The sequence below is a fragment of the Fragaria vesca genome, linkage group LG3 (genome assembly GCF_000184155.1).
Source record: "Fragaria vesca subsp. vesca linkage group LG3, FraVesHawaii_1.0, whole genome shotgun sequence".
Classification (NCBI taxonomy): Eukaryota; Viridiplantae; Streptophyta; class Magnoliopsida; order Rosales; family Rosaceae; genus Fragaria; species Fragaria vesca.
This window is the reverse complement of record NC_020493.1, coordinates 3,131,953-3,151,854: the sequence shown is the minus strand read 5'-3', so window position 1 is coordinate 3,151,854 and position 19,902 is coordinate 3,131,953. Positions and strand designations below refer to the sequence as shown.

Below are 19,902 nucleotides of genomic sequence, written 5' to 3'. Positions count from 1 at the left end.
TTTTTCAGTTCACATAGACAATACATAGATTCTGATAGGAGTGCTTCAACGTGTGAAGCATGCAGCATTGAGTACCCATTGGACCAGTTAGAGTCACCCGACATACCAAACTAGCTATCATGCATGGCACCCATCTTTGCCTATTTGCCATTAATAAAGGAATTTCTGACTTTGTGTCTCTCACTTTGCTCCTATTTAGATCTATAAACGGCCACAAATGGCCACCACCACTATCAGTTAAAGCCAGCAGACCACTAGCAACCACGCATAGCTCTAACCGAGGATAAAGACCACATCCACATGCTCACAGCATTGTCCAACCTTTTAAGCTCCACACAAAATAGAAAGATAAGAATACCTAAGAGTAGAAGATCGATGCCATAAAAGAACATGGCAAATGATTGAACCACCTGAATAAGTATTACTAGCAGAACACAGATGATGTAAATACTACGGTTCTTTCTATACAACAAATTAGATTGATCACTCGACATCGACACAAAACAATGCGAAGATTGCTATATCATCTCCCCAGTGATATGAGAAAGTAGTTGAGTTTGAAGTTCGCTTCACCCAGAAAATACACCGGCTTGCAACTTCTGCAAGCTCAACACCTGCGTTAATAATGTTGGTTTCTGAGATTGCTTCCTCGTTTCATTGATTGCTGGAGAGTGGACGCGTTGACTAACTAATTTGCAAGAGTTCTTGGACGATTTCAGATATAGGTGGTCGGAATTCTGGCTCTCGCTGCAAGAAGAATAAATTAGAAGGTGAGTTGTTGCTTTGCTAAGCACTCCATTATAATGTAGACAGAACTAGACAGAACTTGTTCACAGTAATATTTTAATGGGAGAGTTTTTTAAAACTGAAATTTATGAAGCATCGTCTAACCAAAACTTGCACAAATGGTTTGTGAGGTAATGCAGAAACTTACATGTATGCAAGAGGAAATAATATCTGCCAAACGTGACAAAGACTTCATTGCATACGCTCCATTTAGAAAGGGATCAACCATCCTTGACAATGCATCGATATCATGAAGCTTGGGAACTGCCCACCTGACCAAATATTGCTCACCACGAGGCCGTGACCTAGGAAATTAGAACAAGCACATAGTCTTAGACAAAGCCAACGATGTTCAGAACAACACCATATGGATGGTTCATTTCGGTTAACAATATTAAACAGCTAAATGTACGAAGCACATGACCATATGATATTCTTAACGCTATTGCTAACCTGTCATAGGCTTTGCGTCCTGTAAGGAGCTCTAACATTACAACTCCAAAGCTATAGACATCACTTTGGCGTGTATAACACCCCGATTCAAATTCTGGGGCTGAAGAACCATAGGCAGTGAGAAGGTGTCCAGCCAACTGAGAGTCAAAAGCACAATATCAGCTACATGTTATATGAAAGCATAACATTAATCAACTCTGTAGCTTGAGTTGCAAACACGAGTCAATTACTGATACTTACAAGTATTGTCTCTGTATTAAATCTAAACATTATGAGACTTACAGAGGGAGATGTTATTAAAGGAGCCAAACCACAGTCTGAGACATGTACTTCAAGTTTTTCATCAAGAAGAAGATTGGCAGACTTAAAATTGTGGTGCACCATTGGTGGTTGACAAACCTCATGCAAGTACCTTAACCACAAGTGCAAGCAAGTGAGAATCTGGCAATTAAGATTGCTATACAACCAATAAATGAATTCCATCGAAGGAGGTGAGTCATTGATCAACTTACTCAAGAGCTCTTGCTGCTCCAAGTGCCACACGGATGCGCACACTCCATGAGAGTTTCTTATGAGTTTCATCATCAGTATGCAGTGCATCATGGAGTGTCCCATTTCTGCAGTACTTATACACAAGTAGCCGTTGCTCATGCTCCGCACAGTAACCCACTAGTTCCACAATATTAGCATGTCTAATTTCAGAGATATTAGATACTAGTTCAAGAAATTCCTTATCACTCTGCAGCCTGCAAGTTTCACTGTCCAGTTTCTTGACTGCCAAAAGCTGAGAAGAAAACCAAGGAAGAGTAGATGTCAGCATTGTCAGGGCATGGACATACAAATGAGGAAGCTATAAAAGGATGCATGAAACGAGCATCATCACTACAACTGCCGAGAGAACCCCTTAATTATCTACAGTATTATGTAACAAATCTATGCCAAAAACAATAAACAAAGGTCCAAGGCAGTAAGCAAACAAGCTATATGATCAAAGGTGCAGATACCTTAACTAAGTGCAATACCGATAAAGGAACCATACCTTTTGATCAGGAAGATTTGCCCTATAAACACTGCCAAGCATGCCTGCTCCAACAAAATAATCTTCTGAAAAGCTATTGGTATACTGCTGAAGTGATGCGATAGTAAATACTTTTACAGAGCTAGGGTTTGGACTCTTCAGCCTGCTTGTAGTAGCAGGACCAAAAGGATTTACAGGATCCTTTCTGCCGAGGAAAAATGGGGGAGGTGGTGGCGGCAAAACTACTTCATCAGTGTCTGTCATGTCAATTTCAGGATCCTTCCTCTGCATTGAACTTTCAGTACTTCTCACATCAGTCTTTTTATCTCTTTGTGGTTTTGCCATCATACCCATTCTGATGCTCTCCGCTCCATATCCATCCAGTGGTTTCAAAATGGCCTCTTTTGGAACTGTTAAACAAGTTCAAAAAAGGTACACTGCAGTTAATTGCAAGCAAAACAGGGGAATTATGATGAATGAGTAAGACGGATGGCAAGAATGTTACCTTTCTCCATTTGAAGACCTTCCTCAAGTGAAGATTGACTGTATTTGGTATTCTCTGTAGGAAGCTTATACGCACTAATGTCATTCCTCTTTGCTCTGTTGTCACTCCTTACCTTGAAACATCTCACTAGTCCACACAAAATCACTAACAGAACTAATGAAACCCCTCCAATTACAATCCAAGTGAGTGGCTTAGTTATCAAGGATTTTCCAGTTTTATGAGAAACAAATATTGGTAGTGAAGAGGGCCCATTAGCAGGATTCTCTCCAGAAGCGGGTGCACTAGCTATCAATGAAGTTACTGGTGCTGGTGCAGGAGGTGATGGAAGAATAGTTGTGTTGAAAGGATTTCCCTCTTTTCTGAACAAAAAGTGTCACATACGATAAAGAGGTTTAGACCAGACCACATAAGTAAAGAACATTGCCACAAAAGATGAAGAAAGACCAAGCAACATGGCACTATGTGGTTAATTATATAAAAAAGAACCTTGATATGTTGGTTACTACTTGATGCTTCATTTCCGTGATTTTCATTTTATTATATGTAAAAGATTCTCATAGGTTGTTGACAATATAATAATATATGATGACACAGCACAGATTTAATCAGAAGAAGGAAAAGTTGAGAAGCAGATAACTATATTAGTGTCACTAATTCACACTGTTTGCATAATTCAGTTTAAAAGTATTTCAACCTTGTATTAACTCAAACATGAATATATCTGCATGTATATATACACATTATTTAAAAAAAAAGAAAAAAAAGTAGCAACAAGAAAAGTGTACTTCACCTGAAGTCTGGAATAGTCAGCAACTTTGCAGGTATTGGCCCAGAGAACAAATTATTTTCAATATTCCTGTGTATGAAATAAGAATCGTGAGTAGTATCAACTTCTGAATTAGAATGGAATGCTCTTAAGCTAAATGCAAAGAACGACCAACAGAAAAAAGGAATTCATGTAATAAAGGATTTGAGAACGTACAGATCCTGTAGTGGAAGATCCTGTAAAACATCAAGGGTTCCGGCTAGGCGATTGTTCTGCAGATACCTGCAATACAAATAAATACAAATACTTAGAGAAATTATGGATGGACAGTTAAAAGATAATGAGAAATGTTGTGGAGACAGTAAATATTTTTCTCATTATTAGACCCAAAAAACTTGAGATTTTCTAGGTGACGAGCACCAATGTATGTCAAGATGAGATAACTTACAACGTGGTAAGAGATGACAAATTCCTCAATGACGGACCTAGTTGACCAGTTAAATTATTACTGGACAGATCCCTGCACCGTTATATATTCATCATGAGTTCATGACCCATTCCAATAATTGAAAGACAAAGGGGAAGCTAACTGAACCAATGAAAACTCATACAATCTCGTCAAACTACTAAGCAGTTGAAAGACATCTGGTATATCTCCACTGATATGGTTATTATCTAACGACCTGAGGAAAACAACAGAGAAATTGAGTCACAATTACAATGCATAAATAAAACAATGCCGATACAATATAACAGCCAGACACCAAAGTAATAAAACTTACAGTTCCATCAACTGAGACAATGTTGCCAAACCACCTGGGATGCTTCCGGTTAATTGATTATTTGATAGAGAACTAAGGCAGGGGAAGCAAAACAAGAAATGTATCAAGGAAATTTGCACAAAAGGACATACTGAAGACTTAACTACAGAAGCAAAAGTGAATGGGAAGAGAACATACACGTTTCTGACAGTCACAGGCAAAAGTGTTGGGATATTCCCTCCAATATGATTGTTACTCAGATCTCTGATACATAAAGCAGAACAACACTCCCATAAGATTCATCACACATGTATGCACAATTTGACTAGGTGAATACAACTGGTATATCCTATTCTCTTTTTTTTTATGTTCAGTCATGTATTTTTACCTTCAGACATTGTAATTTTTCTGGTTATTTAAATAAAATCCAGGCATGGGGCTGAGCCTCCCAGCTCCAAACCCTTTTACAAAAAAAAAAAAAAACTAGGTGAATGCAACTAAGCAAGCCGGGATTACAGCCCGAACAAAATGAGGCTTCCAAACATAAAGCCTAATATTTTATGAGAGCGTCTCCAACAGCTCCCTATTTTCTTGATTTTATCAATGTTGGGGAATATTGGGTTGTTTTGTGGTCCAACAGCTTTCCCATCTCATTCCCCAAAATGGGGATGGAGAAGAAAGAGAAGCACTCATTCCCCAAATTTGCAGCAAAGCCTTCCTTCCCCAAATATTAATTATTCACGTGCTCCAACGATAAGAACAAAAATCTAGAATATTTTATTGGATAATTTATGTTACAATGAAATATATGATTTTTTTTTGTTATTATTAATAATCATGTAGCATTTTTTATTGTTGTAATAAATGCTGAAATCTCCAAAATGGAGAAGCTGTTGGAGTTGGAGGATAATTTTTTTGGAGATTTTGGATTTTGTTCCCCATTTTAGAGAAATTTTGGGGAAGCTGTTGGAGATGCTCTGATAGGGCAGATACATAGTCCAGTGAAAAAGGTCACCGTAGGCTATATATGATAACTAAAAGCAGAAGAGCTATACTTCAATAGAAAATGAGACTCACATTTCTATTATTGACCCGAAGGTTTGCAAGCTATCACCCAATTGTCCTCCCAAGTTGGCACTACTAAGCTTTCTGTTAATCAAGATTGATAATTCAGAGAACTAAAGTATAAGATCAATCATTTTATGCTATCTTGGAAGATGAAAGCGACTTACAGTGCTGTTACATTCGCGAAGACACAACTAACACCTTGCCAGTTCTCACCACATGGGTCTCCTCCAACAAGAAGCCACCCTTGAAGAGGTGGGTAGCCTAGATTAACAAACAAGCTATTCATTGCAGCAACTGGAAGACAAACATAAAAAGTAAGAACAATAAAGCTAAAATTTGATTATTTGGGCACAGATAATGTACCATTCCATAAAAAGACTCCAACTTTACGACTCAAAAACAACAAAACAGCCAAGAATTAGATAGTAGACAAGACAATTGTAACATTTCAACAGAATCTGCCATGAAGAAGGTTGCTTTTAATTCCCTTCAAATTTTCTTCCCACAACCAAACAGAGTTCTATCAAAGCATGTAAAGAACATATAAAAATTGAGTCTTTCTTCTTTAGTTAATAATAGCATATAAGCTATTCCATGCCTCAACTGAAATTTCATAATATGGGCTCAGAAAATATATCAGTCTTAAAAAGCCTCAAACTTTAAGAACCAGAAACAGTAAAGCACCACATTATGAGTAGATGGGCATAACAGAGTACTACTAAAGCAATTTTGCTTCTAATTTACTTCAATATCTCCCAGGAACCAAAGCAGAGCACCATTAAAGCACACAAGAAAAACTCAGAGAATATGAATGTTGTATTTACCGTCTAATGGGTCAGTCAATGCAACAACAGAAGATGATTCCATGCTCTGAATCAGCACCAACACAAGGAAGACCTGAATGCACCTCCTAAACTCCATTGTTACTCTGCTTCAAGAACCCAACGTTTTATTTTCCCAGAAAAAACCCTTGAAAGCAAAACCTCAAAAGCACCCAAATTTCCACACCAACCCAAAAAGTTCAGAGCTCAAAAGAAGCTTCAAGGTGAGAGGAGAATTGGGTTTGAGCCAGAGTTGAAATTCTGGGACTGAACTGGGGAGAAAAATCAAATCTTTAATTGGGGTTTTGGGGGTTTTGACAGAGAAAGAAAGAAAAGTAGCTGGTGAAGAACAAACTTGGACTGAAAACGAGAAAAGCTAAGTGAGTGCTGGTCCTGCTATCTCTGTTTATGTCTGTATCTTTTCGAAAGCGAAGGGATGCGTTTCTCGAGTGTATATTCAAAATTTTAAAGGACCAAAACCGAACAAAAATATATATATTGAAGTGTACGTGTTCGTTGGCTAGGTTTTGTCTCTCCCTAGCTTTTGTCTCTTGGCCTTCCTAGTCGAATTCGTAGAGTTTGCAATTGTGAGATAAGGGTTTATCACAGTTCATAGTACCAACCCATACGGTCAACTTCAATTTAATACCTCAGTCTTCCTAATGGCAATAAGAGCTAGTGTAGGGGAAAAAATATTAATGAGTTGGGTAAAAGACATCCTAGTCTACTAGGCCGAACTCATATTTTAATGTTTTTTCCTGAGCGATTCGTTTAAATCTTACTTTGATGTGTTTGTAGATAATTATTTATTTCATAACTCATTCACGGTCATTATATTCACATTTTATATTCATATGAATTTCAAGTTCATATTTATTAGCTAAACCTTATACGTTACGTTTGAGTGAATTATATAATATAAACGGGCAATGCCCTAGCATAGACTATGAGGAAGATCGCGCAAAGAAGGCTCGAGGGGGCTTGTTAAGAAAGACGGCAAGGGAGACCATAAGCAGTGGCTCGACGGTGAATCAAAGGAAACGGATCCGAGGACAAACCTTATACGTTACGTTTGAGTAGATTATATAATATAAATGGGCAATGCCCTAACATAGACTATGAGGAAGGTCGCGCAAAGAAGGCTCGAGGGGGCTTGTTAAGGAAGACAGCAGGGGAGGCCATAAACAGTGGCTCGACGGCGAATCAAGGGAAACGGATCCGAGGACTTTTGAGAGCACTAGTTAGTCACATACCTTTGCTTGTAGAGTTTTGAAATTAGTTTTTGGTTTTGTATCCCCTTAGTAGTTATGATAGCTTGACCGACAAATACTAGTAGTCATCTACATACCTTTGCTCACAAGAAATCAAAACGGTGAGTATATCAAACATTCAAATGCAGGAAAATTGAGCAAGAGAAGAACCACATGTTAACTTGTTCTCCCAACAGATTGTACAAATCGCTTCTCATAAGACATATTATACCAATCGATCTCAACTTATTTATACATAATCCAGTACGCGCGTTATGAATCTTGTGATATATACTCTCACATGATACAAATTAGGTATGTATAGACCGTATAGTAGTTTAGTTCATAAATCATAATGATAGTCATGATCGAAGAATCTTTATCCGCAGCAATCATGCTGCAGATATACATAAAATGGGGTCGATCATCTTCAAAGTATATATATCAGCAAAGACAGACTTGTTGCACAGTTAAACCCTTTATCCCCTCTATTGATATCATAATGCTTTAGCTAGCTTGTTAAAGTGATGATTAGTTTAGCCTAATATCCCGCAACATTAACAAATTTGTTCTTTTTGAATAGCTGGTAGCTTTATCAATGAATCAAGTTACCGATATGATCATTGTTACTTACGGGCCAGCTTTGTTCTAGTTCTTCTATATATCTTCTTCCCCATCATCATGAAAGCAACCAAGTGATCGAACAACAATATAAGTTTATAACCACGTTCTATCTTTTTCTTTGACCCAAACTCAACCCGACTAGATTACCCGAGACATCAATTCCCAGCAACATTGTAGCCTTGAAGGTTGCATGTGTATATATGATACGAAAGTTTGATACATACAAATCATATAATAAACAACGTACGTAGTTGGTGGATGGAGAGTTTGATATATCGATGATCCAAACTCATAGGCAATCGATTATTGCTCATTACTTCACGGATCATATGATTCATATGAAAGGAATCAGATACTGAAGATCGAGTAGCTTGTTCATTTGCTGTCAGTATTGATATAGATTCACATGACTTCATCTGGTCCATGATTTCTTTGTTCTTTCTCTTGGTCGACTTCTGGTTCATTTCATGCTTAAGGTTTTAGCTAGGATGGTAAATTTTGGAGCAAGTATTACCCATCCACATCAAGCCAGGTAACCACCATATATTACCTTACTCGGACTCATTTTTCATCACCAACTTCGGATCGTCTGGTATAGTAAGTAATTAAGCATTGCCAAAGTTGATGATCTTTCTCAGTGACCTTTTGAATCTTATTTCCCCAATCTGCCTTTACATTCCACTTCTAGCTTTCAAAGTTGAAATTTCAATTCCCTCACCTTCACGTTTGTCAAATATAGATGTGTCTGTTCAATCGTTCTTCAATACATGTCTGATTTCAATGCCATAAACTAGCAATGCCCCACCCTATACGGTTCACTCATAATGAAGATTGGACTACTTCATTGTCATGTAGGGGTGGCAATTTGGACCCTGACGAAACCAACCAACCATGTGCTAACCGTATCAAACAAATTGGTATACTAAGTAGTTGGTAACCGAGTTTTCAGTACAGTAGTACCGTACCAAGTTTGAGGAGTCGATTGGTACATGGTACAAATTTTCTCAAAATACAGTATACCGTGTACCAACTAAGTTATATTAAAAATAATAAAAAATAATTAAAACTATTAATCAAAACTGTTAACCCTAATCCTTACAAACTCAATTCACTCTCACTTCACTTCAGACTCTCGCAGTCTCGCCTCTCTCGCCTTTCTCGACTCATCTCTCGATTCTCACATCACCTCGCCTCTCTCGCCGTCGACTCGGTGAGTCCAAGCCTATCAGCAAGGTTATACATGACCAGCTCATCCCAGACATGCCCGAATAGACGCTCTCCTCCGATCCCAAATGTGAGGGCCCACGATGAGAGCAGAGCAGTGAACATGGCGAATCCGACGGCGGATCTGAGAACGTAGTGGTGGATGAGAGGGAAAGAGCGGGAGTGGCGGAGAGCGGGCCAGAAGTAGAAGCAGTTGACGGCCCAAAGCAACGGAAGCAGAGCAAAACCGAACTTGTAGAACCGATGGGCATAGCTGACGGATTCTTCCTCCACCACCTCGACTTTGCAGCACCTCGACTCAGCTTCAAGAACTGGGCAGCACCTCGCCCCTCTCACCATTGACTCGGCAGCACCTCGACTTGGATGTGTGATAACTGGGCAACACCTCACACTTCTGAGTCGTCACAGAGGTCAAGCTTCTCTTTCGTCATGGAAGCTCTGCGAAGGTTAGCTCGATTGCTCCTAGCCTTCACCATCTTCTCCAATCTCTCACTGCTCGCTTGCTGCTCCTCGCTTTAGGACATCCATATCGCCATCGCCGAGCGTAGAGTAAGCTCTTTCCTGATTCAAATTTCTTGTTCCTGTTTTAGGATTGTACCTAATCGTTTGTTTGATTCATTCAGATTACTCATAATCATCAAGGTTTCCATCATTTAGAAAATTGAACCCAATTTGTAGAAATTCAGAAATGTTTGATGGGATTGGAATAAAGTCTGCATCTTTAACATTGTTTTCTATTTTTGTTTGGGGATAACGTAGATGAATGACTGATGAGCTTTGGTTTAATTTTCAATGTGTTTGGTTTTAAGCCGTAAAGGCCATTATGTTGAGTTGTTGACAAAGGTATATTGCATTTTGAGCCGAAATCGGCATAATTTGGATGATTGGATGTCAGTTAATTTTGGGTATCAGAATATTGGAAATTATTGTCTTGATGTCTGTGGCAATTTGTGGTCTTTTGGCATTGTCAATTTTGGTAATCTTGTTTGTTTATGCATTTGAAATTATATGATGCTTGAAAATGTGAATGTGTTTGATAATTGATATAGAGAAAACCTAAAAAAGGATTCAAATGGGCTGGGCCTTTCAGTTTTTTGGGCCACAATTTATACTTGGTATAGGCCCATTACCAACCGTACCAACCGTACCAACAAAGTCGGTATACCAACTTCAACGGTTGGTTTTGGTAGAAGATTTTGCCTACCAATCATAACTTGGTTGGTACATGATATTGGTAAATAGAGTCGGTATACCTACCAATGCCAGCCCTATTGTCATGTACTCATGTATTCCAAAGCATTTGAACAAAAATGACAATGTATACGTACCAAATCATTTAAGGAAAAATATAAAGTTTAACAACACTATATTTGATCCATGAAACCGATCAAACACATAATTTAATGTACAATACATGATAATATTGATCAACTTATAGACGATGTCAATGAACTCCGTTCATGTTATTAAAACAAACAACTTTTTAATTACTCTTGTTGATTAGTAAAGACTTGGCTATTACCGGATCACTATAGTCCGTAGTTGAAAAAACAATCTCCTCTATGGACTACATAATCCCATGGCTCGATTGTCGATGCCCCCAATCATCTCGGCGTCTATCTTGGGATCACTTGTCTAGCTATCCCCTTCGTTCTGGGTAGAGACCGCAAAATGCCATCACCAAATGGCCAAAGCATGTCGTTGTGTTTGATATCTTGTTCATCACGGACTAAATATTGAGCAGAACAACGTTCATCACTGTACGTTTACCACAACACAAGTCAAAGAGTTAAGATCACAAACAGAGCCATGTTCGTATGGATTATGATTCTCATTTTCTGGGTCCCCTTTGAATCTTCAAAGCAGAACCAAACACAGGACCAGTGCCTAACTGCATGTACCTACCAGCTTGTTCTTCCTTCAAAGTTCAAATAATCAAAGTCTTGAATACAATGGCTGAGGGGAAGGTGTGGCCCTCGCGTATAGTCCCATGCTTCTATTTTTTGTCCCAATGTTCTGTTCTGAGGGGATTAGCTATTAAGCAGTAGCTCTAGCTCTTCTGCGATTCTTAAAAACAAATTGCCTTGAAATCAATGAATGATTGCATCGCCGCTAGCTTATCTCAATAATGACATCTTCCACAGAGAAAATGATGAGCACAGATCACGAGGTTAAGTGCCAATCAAGACCAATAATTTAGGCCAACCTCAGTGGGTCAAACAATAGTAAACTAGATTAAAGTTAAAGTTTAGCTGCCCTCTGATTTTCTATTGGGATCAAATAAGATTTATTGACTAAGCAATTTTTTGGATATTTCCTTTGATTTGGGGAAAAAAATAAATAAATGTACAGTTAGAGCAACTCCAACCAAATTGTTATCTGCTACGTGCTCTTCAACAGCTATAATTGACACCAAGAATTCATATCCAATGGACATGTTATTTGCCACATAGATGACAATTTCTAAGAACTGTGTCAAATTTTAATGCTTTCTCTCTCCTTCCTCATTCTTCTCTAAATTTTGGTTGGAGTTGCTCTTACAGTTTAAGTTAGCATTAGATTTGTATTTTCAGTCAAATTTTTATATATGAGAAAAAAAAGTGAAGAGAAACGATAGAAGTCTCGTATTAGTCGTATGAAGTTAGCAAATTACCTCGAACTTAAATAAGTAATTCAATTTGATTGAAGTCAGTGGAATCCAAGCATCAGTATGTAGTAACATCATTAACATGATGAATGTTGAACAAGACACAACTTTAACATAGAAGTCACACTTACGAGTAGAGTAAGAAGCAAATGTAAAAACAATAAAAAATTGTACTTGAGATAGGCTTGTTATCGTTGATCGTAACAAAATCGTATTTTTCAATATGTCATGGTTAATAACATGTGAACGGGGCACTTCTCGCAACACTAACGTGTCAACACAAACTTCATAATCATAGTCCCGAGAAAAATGTATTTTAAAATACGGTTCTGACAACGAAACTGAAAAGATAATCAAAGTGAAAAACAATATACAAAAATCATTATACTTTAGGAAAATGGTAGGCATAAACAGAGAGATTACCCTTGATTAACCATGTAGTTAAACTAAATAAGCTTGGTTTAGATTTCCCTTACCTTTCTGTCCAACCTCCTCATCATATACTGCATGTATTATAGCAGCAAGCAAATGTGTAGTGCAACAGTTAAAACTTAAAAAGGACCTTCTCCAACCTCCTGCGAATTCAATAAATACAAATCCATTGACCCCCAAAAACCTCCACAACCTTTCCACCCTCACATACACTTCACTGCTCCCCCCTCTACCTCACACCCCACAATGCCTTCTCCCATTTGATCCATAATCTTTCTTCTTCTTATTCTTCCTCAGCTCTCACTCACTTATCTTCCATCTGCATTTCTCATTTGACCCTCAATGGGTTGCTGTCTCAGCTCCACCGACAAGCCCCCAGCTCCCACTCACCGCCCACATTTCCAAAGATCCGACGACAGCAGAGCTCCCCCGCCGCTGGACGAAGAGACCGTCGTCAAGGAAGTGCTCTCCGAGACGCCGACGCCTAAGCCGAAGCTCCAAGAGCCAGTCTTTCAAGATCAGAAGACAATAACCCAATCGCCGCAAGTTGAAGTAAAACTGGATCTTGAAGAAGAAGAAAAAGAGAAGAGGGTGTTCGTCCAAGAAGAACGTGAAGAAGAGAAGAAGTGGGAGAAGAGAGTAGAGATCTCGGAGGACGCGTCGGAGATTTGCAGCCTCCAGAGCGAGAGCGTCTCCGCCACGACGGCGACCAGAGACGAAGACGACGAGGTTCAGCAGAGAGTAGTCAACAGAGTGTCGCCGAGGAAATTACAGAAGAGCCCCCGGGACGGGTTCGGGCCGGGTCGGTTGGTGGGTAAGTCACCGACACGGACGACGGACTCGTCGCCGGGTCGGAGGTATAACGGAGCCGGGTCAACGAGGTCGGCTCAACCGGGTCAGCAGCCAGTGGGTGGCAGGCGGGTCGGGTTGAGGACTGAGCCCAACCGGCGCGACCCGGGTGAGAGTTCGAGTCGGAGGTCCAGGTCGCCTGCGACGAGGGTTACGGATAACGGCGGAGTTAATAGAGCCAATGTGGGTCGGAGTCCGTCTGCTAATAGAAGGTATCCGGGTCGGGCTCCAGTTGAGAGTTCGAATAGTTCGACCCGGAGAATAGCCGAGGAGCCCAAACCGGAGGAGGGGAAATGGACCGCGAATGAGTCACTTGATAACCCGCTTGTTTCTTTGGAATGCTTCATTTTCTTATGAAAACGGGTCTCCTGACCCGAATTGTTGAATCCGAACGTCCGTTGTTTTGGCCTAGTGAGAAGCTAGAGGTTTTAGTCTTGGGTTCAACTTAGTTGGTGTAAATAAGTGTGAAGTGTCAGAGATCAATATAGGTAAATGTAGTAGTTAATGTCTGATATTTTCTTCCACTGCAAGTTTAAGTTTCTTGTACTAGTTGTGTAAAGATCACTCCTTTGCAGTAAATGATTGATTTACAAGCTACTGTATAATTTTACTATTGCTTTGTTTCTTCTTGGACTTTTCGGACTCTTAAGTTGTGTATAATTTTACTATAACTTCGAGGGGGCATTGAACTGTGCAGTTCAACTTTAGCTTTTTGCTTGCTCTATATGAACTCTGCACCCAATAAACCAGACAATGTATGAAAATTTGCAACTCTTTCTAATACTTTGGGGGAACATTTCTTTGGCAACAAAGAGTGATATGTATGGATCTCATGGGTCCAATCCCTAGTTAAAGAAACTTAATTTGGTCATTTGGCTAAATAGTATCAAACCCTCAATCAAATCCTCATTTGCTTCGATTCTTGTTTGGCTAATCAAACCCTCAATTCTTATTTTGCTTCAATATTCTTGGACTACAGTTGTAGCCGTTGAAGTGTTTGGACAATTTGTTAATTAAGAAACTTTGAGGTAGGTCCAAGACTCCTAATTATTATTATTTTGGTTACATGGTTGGTTGTTCTTTTTCTGTACAAAGCAAGATAGGCTATGTCACTTCTTTTGGACTCGTATCTTGCGGTCTTTTTCCCACAAAGATAGACTTTGAGAATCCAATCATATGCGTGTAATCTTGGATAGTCAGAGGAGGAAATCCTCAAGTTTCAAACTTTAAAGTCTGGAGCAGAACGTGCAGTTGCAGTTTTGGAATTGATGGGTTTCTGCCGATCAACTACTTTGGATTTGGAAACGAGCTTCCGGATCATTCTATTATGAACTTCATTAAGCCTTTTGATTAGATAATTTCATAGGTTGATGATAATAGAGGCCATCTGATAGGAATGAAAGAAGGCTGAAGAGAAACAACTTGAGGAGAAGATGAAGTGAGCTAGGGGAGGCTGAGGTTTAAAGCTTATGTGCAGAGATGGGGGAGATTTTACAAGCAAAAGATCTCACTTTGTGTCTCTAACAGTAAAGAGAGAGAGAATCGAATCCAGTCAAAGTTAGTTTGATCGAGCGGGAAAAATGGTACATAGCTTTTACAAGACCTATGAAATTGAGATTTTAAATCCACGGAGCAAGATTAGTTAGAGATTTTCGACTTGAATCACAAATAGAAGATAACTCTGTGACATAGACATGTTTACTTCGATTTCTAACCAAATCAAATAATCAATACATTCATATGAAGATGAGGACTCGTCTGTTTCATACTTTCATATACGTAAGTGAAAATGACTTTAAAATAAAAAGAGAGAAAACATGAATTTTTTTTTAAAAATTTTTATATAAAAAAAATTATTAAATAACTCACGCACCCTACATATGTCAGTTTGATTTGAACCCATTATCTCAAAAGGTTAGTGTGCTCTACTATTTTATGAGAAAGCAATTGAAACAAAGTTGGGAAATTGAACTATACGTCAAAATAGTTTGGTAAAACGAAAGCTTGGCTCTATTAGGGTTTGCGTTTTAGCACATTCACCGTCGATCTTTCATGGAGATTATGGCATAGAACTGTAGGGGATTGAACAATGACTAGGTTGTTTCGCGTTGCAAAACCAATCAAGCAAAAGAAACCTTCATTCATCTTCATTTTCGGAAAAAAAAATCACGATAGGGAGTACATGAATGGTTTGTGTTCGAAACTAGGGTATTACAACTGTAAAGCTATCTTTAGCGAGGCAATCATGTGGTGTTGTTAACTTGTAATACTCTAGGAGGGTGGACGCGAAGCGTTTGAAAATACGAAAGTGTTTTTTTTTTATTTTTAAATAAAAATCTTTGACAACAATAATACACTTTAGATAATATATATATAATAATATATATGTATATATAATAATTAAATGTTGTAAGAATTATAAACTACAATAATACACTTTAGAATTTAGATTGCATTCCAAAATGAGGGTAGACCTATGTAGGGCTGGGTATCCGAAATATGGGTCGGTTATGAGCCCAAACCGAGACCCAATCAGGAATAAATGGATTGTTGCTTTTTCAGCCCGAAACCCGATTTATTAAACTTTGGGCCGAATTTTCGGGCGGGTCGGGTCGGGTCGGTTTCGGGTTAGGCCCTATTACAAAAAAAAATCAACATGTTCAGCTTATTAGTTACAAGTTCAAATACAGTTTAACTGCTACGCCCAGAAAACTAATGACCTGTCTAACAATCACAACATAAAAGGTCCATAACATTCACTAATTATCAATAAGCAAGCTAAGAACTATCCAACTCTAAAACTTCATAAAACATAACCAAAAATCCATAAGTTCAAATGTTCCATCACCATCAAAATTCAAAAATTCAAATTACAAACCAAATGAAACTGAGTTCAATAAAGCTAATAAAACTCCAAAAAAAAGTTCAGTAGCATAAGCTGATTAAGCTCTTATTCAATTTAAGAAAACAAAAGCAAATAAAGACTCCAACAACAACTTTCACTCCCTTTCAATCTTCCAGAAATCATGTAGTCATTGCAGCCTCTTCAGGAAGTTCACCAATATTAGTTACTTCAGATTCTACACATACAAATTCACAATGTCAAGCACATGTCAACAAACAAAAAAAAAAAAAAAACTAGAGATAAAAGAGTGACAAAGTGAAAGAAGAAGGGAGTTACCAGCTTCCATCTTTTCCAGTTTAGTATATTGCTGTAATTCAAACCCAACAGGCTAGTTGAACAATGGCTTGCTTGTAGTCCTTAGCCAATCATTTGTACAAACCAGTGCCTCAACCATTTTTGAGGTCAAACTTGACCGAAATGAATCTAGAATCCTTGATCCAAGACTGAAAGCACTCTCAGACGCCACAGTTGATGCATGTACAGCTAGAACATCCTTTGCAATTAGCGATAGAATTGGAAATCTCACTGCATTCTCTTTCCACCAATCCAACAGTTCAAATTTTGGATTTGAAGGGAGCTCAGATGGCTCCAGCAGATACTTATCAACTTCATTCTTGATCTCGACAACGTCTTTTGACTGCCTAAGCTTCATGAACTCACTCATGTTCATTGCATAGCTGTCCTCATCCTCCATACTTACATTTGCAGGATCCTCTGGCTGAGTTGCACAAAATGAAGCTTGTGCTGCCTTCGGATCATTTTCTGCATATTCATTGTAGAGTTGCAGTAGCGTGCTCTTCACATCTTTTACCATAACATCCTGTAAGGTCTTGTTCTTTTGTAGCATTGGAAAAAAATATTCCAAGTACAACACCTTATACCTAATTTCAGCAACAAAAGAACAATATAAATTATACATCAATACAACAATTCATCTCTTACAACAAGTTATTATCAACATAAGTTAAAATGTAAAATAGAGCATAAGCTTATTTCAAGTCCATCAACCAAATTGAAAGTGTAATTGAAAACAAACCTTGGATCCAACACCACTGAAAGCAAAAGGACCTTGTTTAGCTCTTCAATTTTTCCCCAATATTTGTCGAACTTCAGCTTCATTGACTTTGCAATGCTCACGAGCAATGCATCACCACCTTGTAAAAGCAATAAAACAATTAGACATCAATTTACAAAACATAAAAGTAGAAATCAAATAGAAAACATAAATCTAAACAACTTAGTTACTTTTCAAACATTTCTCCAACTCTCTAATGATGGTGCACATCCAAAGCAATGGCTGATTTGCAGTCACAACTTGTGTCCCACTAAACTTCAATGTTGCATCGTAGAATATCTTCAAGGACGACTTGACCAGCCTTGTAGCCTTATCCTAATCTTCCCCTTTTGGAGGTCCATCTCTCTTTTTCCCACCAACCTTCTCTTCGAAATAGGCTTCAAACTATGGATCTTCATCCTCCATCCTAAGAAAAGCCTTCCGGTACTTAATAGCTATATCCAGCATCAAGTAAGTTGAGTTCCACCGAGTGCACACATCTAGAGGAACTATCCCACCCTTGTGCTCAACTTTTTCTTGAGCAGCACACTTACGAAATTTTTCCAACCTTGTTGGACTTGACCGTATATACTTCACGCAATTTCTAATCCCCTCAATTGAAGAATCCAGCTCTGCCATTCCATCCTTAACAACTAAGTTAAGGATGTGGCAACAACATCTCAAATGTAAAAACTCCCCATTCAAGACCAACTCATTCCAATTCCCTATCTTCTCTCTCATGTAATCTAAAGCCACTTGATTAGGAGAAGCATTATCTACAACAATACAGAAAACTTTCTCTGTTCCCCACCCAATTAAACAAGTCTCCACTAGCTACCCTATTGTTTTGCCCTTATGATTTGGTATCACACAAAAATTAAGGATTCTCTTGTGAAGGACCCAGTAATCATCGATAAAGTGGGCTGTGAGAACCATGTAGTTGATATTCTGGACCGAAGTCCAAGTATCAATGGTTAGGGTCACTCTTTGACCGTAAGCAGCTAATATATTTTTCATCCTAGCCTTTTTGACTCATACAAATCCCAAATATCCCTAGCAATTGTCCTACGAGAGATTTTCTTAAACAATGGCTGAATCTCTCTAATAAAATCTTTGAACCCATCCCCTTCAACAAAGCTAAAGGGTAGCTCATCCCTAAAAACCATTCTAGCAAGAGCTATCCTAGCCACGTACATCCTCATCAAAACCCTTTGCTACTAGCCTACCCCCATTTTGAGGAGCATCCCACACCTTACAAAAACAGAAAATAAGACCGAATTAGTTACACAAGTTCTTTGACGATAAAAAATTCAATTACAAATCACACGAAATTTCAAAGTAATTTAGTAAATTTACCAAGTGCTTCTATCTTTTATTGGGAATGAAAAGAGGACACTTCTTGCACTGATACAACAAATGGTTTCTCATGTTGCTCGTACCGCTCAACTTCGTATCACATTGGTATGTCTGCGGGCAGTGATTGCATTTTGCCCTTGGCTTTGACAACCTTGAACCGTCAGGATTCTTAATTTCAGTGAAATGATCCCAGGCCACACTCGAGTTCTTCCTCTTTAGAGCTGTTGTAGTGTCAGAGGCAGGAGCTGCAGGGGTAGGAACTGGAACCATGCCAGAGGATCCGTTGGATGGTGTTGTTCCTGATTGGTGAGTCACCTCACTCATCTGCGATTAAATGTTGAAACACAAAGCATTAGAATGAAACAAAATTGAATTCAACTTACTGTTTAGAAATTGACAACAAAATTAATTGAACTCAAAATCAAAACGGCTTATCAAAATGGAAAATTGAACATCAATACATCAATAGTTCAATACTAAGCAAATAAAGAAACAATATAAAGATTAAACAAAAAAAACTAATCACCGATAACAGCTAATCTGCAAATATATATATATAACACCGATAGCAGCTGATAAATTTTACAAACAAGCTAGCTACTCGCAGCTTGTTCGAACAAGATTCTCAATCCAGGGTAAGCTAGATACTTCAATTCAATTTATTTTCTTTGAGTATTGCTTTCTATTCCACATAATCTAGCTAGCTCGATGAAAACTGACTTTAAGAGAATAAGATGGGATGATGGAGATTGGAGAGACTTACTGGTGAAGTCGTGAAGGGCTGGCTTTTCGCTTGTCGATCTCGAGAGCAAGGTCAACGTCGGCAGTTCTTGGCTTCTTGCGAAAGAGGTGAGATGAGGAGGTTGACACTGACTTTGATGGTAATATATGAGTCAAGGGCAACTGGGCTAGGGTTTTTTTTGGGCTGCTTACTCAGTTTATATTGGGTTAGGGTTAGAAAGAGGCGTAGTTTATATAAAAATAAATAAATAATAAAAATTAATGAAACCGGGTCGGGTCGGTTAGAGTTGGTCGGGTCAGACACCAAACCCGGATCCAGACCGATTAAATCCGAATCGGTCAGATTTAGGGGGTTTTTTGGTCCATTTTCATTGGTTCGGTTATCCAAACCGAAAATCCGGGTCGGTTCGATCGGTTTTTAAGTTATATTCGGTTAAATACCCAGCCCTAGACCTATGTGATGAAAATGTGTAGTTTGCTAATCTTTTCTTTACCGCAGGAAACTTATCCATATCACCAACTTTTCCCATTCTCCATATCCACTAGTCTTTCTCTTTATCACCTACCCAAAGTAGGAATCAAATTTGTCAATCAGCACCAGCGTTGGACATGTATGACCAGCCAATCAACTCTCTCTCTCTC

The 19,902-nt window shown here is 38.6% G+C and overlaps 2 protein-coding genes across 2 annotated transcripts in view; both read right to left on the bottom strand.

Moving 5' to 3' along the window:
- Nucleotides 1-19,902, bottom strand: part of LOC101310880 — a 1,534,871-nt gene that overhangs the window by 595,985 nt on the left and 918,984 nt on the right. Inside the window, exon 12 of the mRNA XM_004295332.1 lies at nt 12,179-12,207. Within this exon, the coding sequence (XP_004295380.1) occupies nt 12,179-12,207 (29 nt within the window). The remainder of the gene's footprint in view (nt 1-12,178; nt 12,208-19,902) is intronic.
- LOC101312703 (protein STRUBBELIG-RECEPTOR FAMILY 3-like) lies at nt 962-2,788 on the bottom strand. The gene is made up of 5 exons (XM_004293553.1): nt 2,763-2,788; nt 2,279-2,667; nt 1,752-2,023; nt 1,240-1,651; nt 962-1,091 (listed from the first exon to the last, which is right to left on the bottom strand). The coding sequence occupies exons 1-4, from the start codon at nt 2,770-2,772 to the stop codon at nt 1,462-1,464; spliced, it is 861 nt and encodes a 286-aa protein (XP_004293601.1). The 5' UTR covers nt 2,773-2,788; the 3' UTR covers nt 962-1,091; nt 1,240-1,461.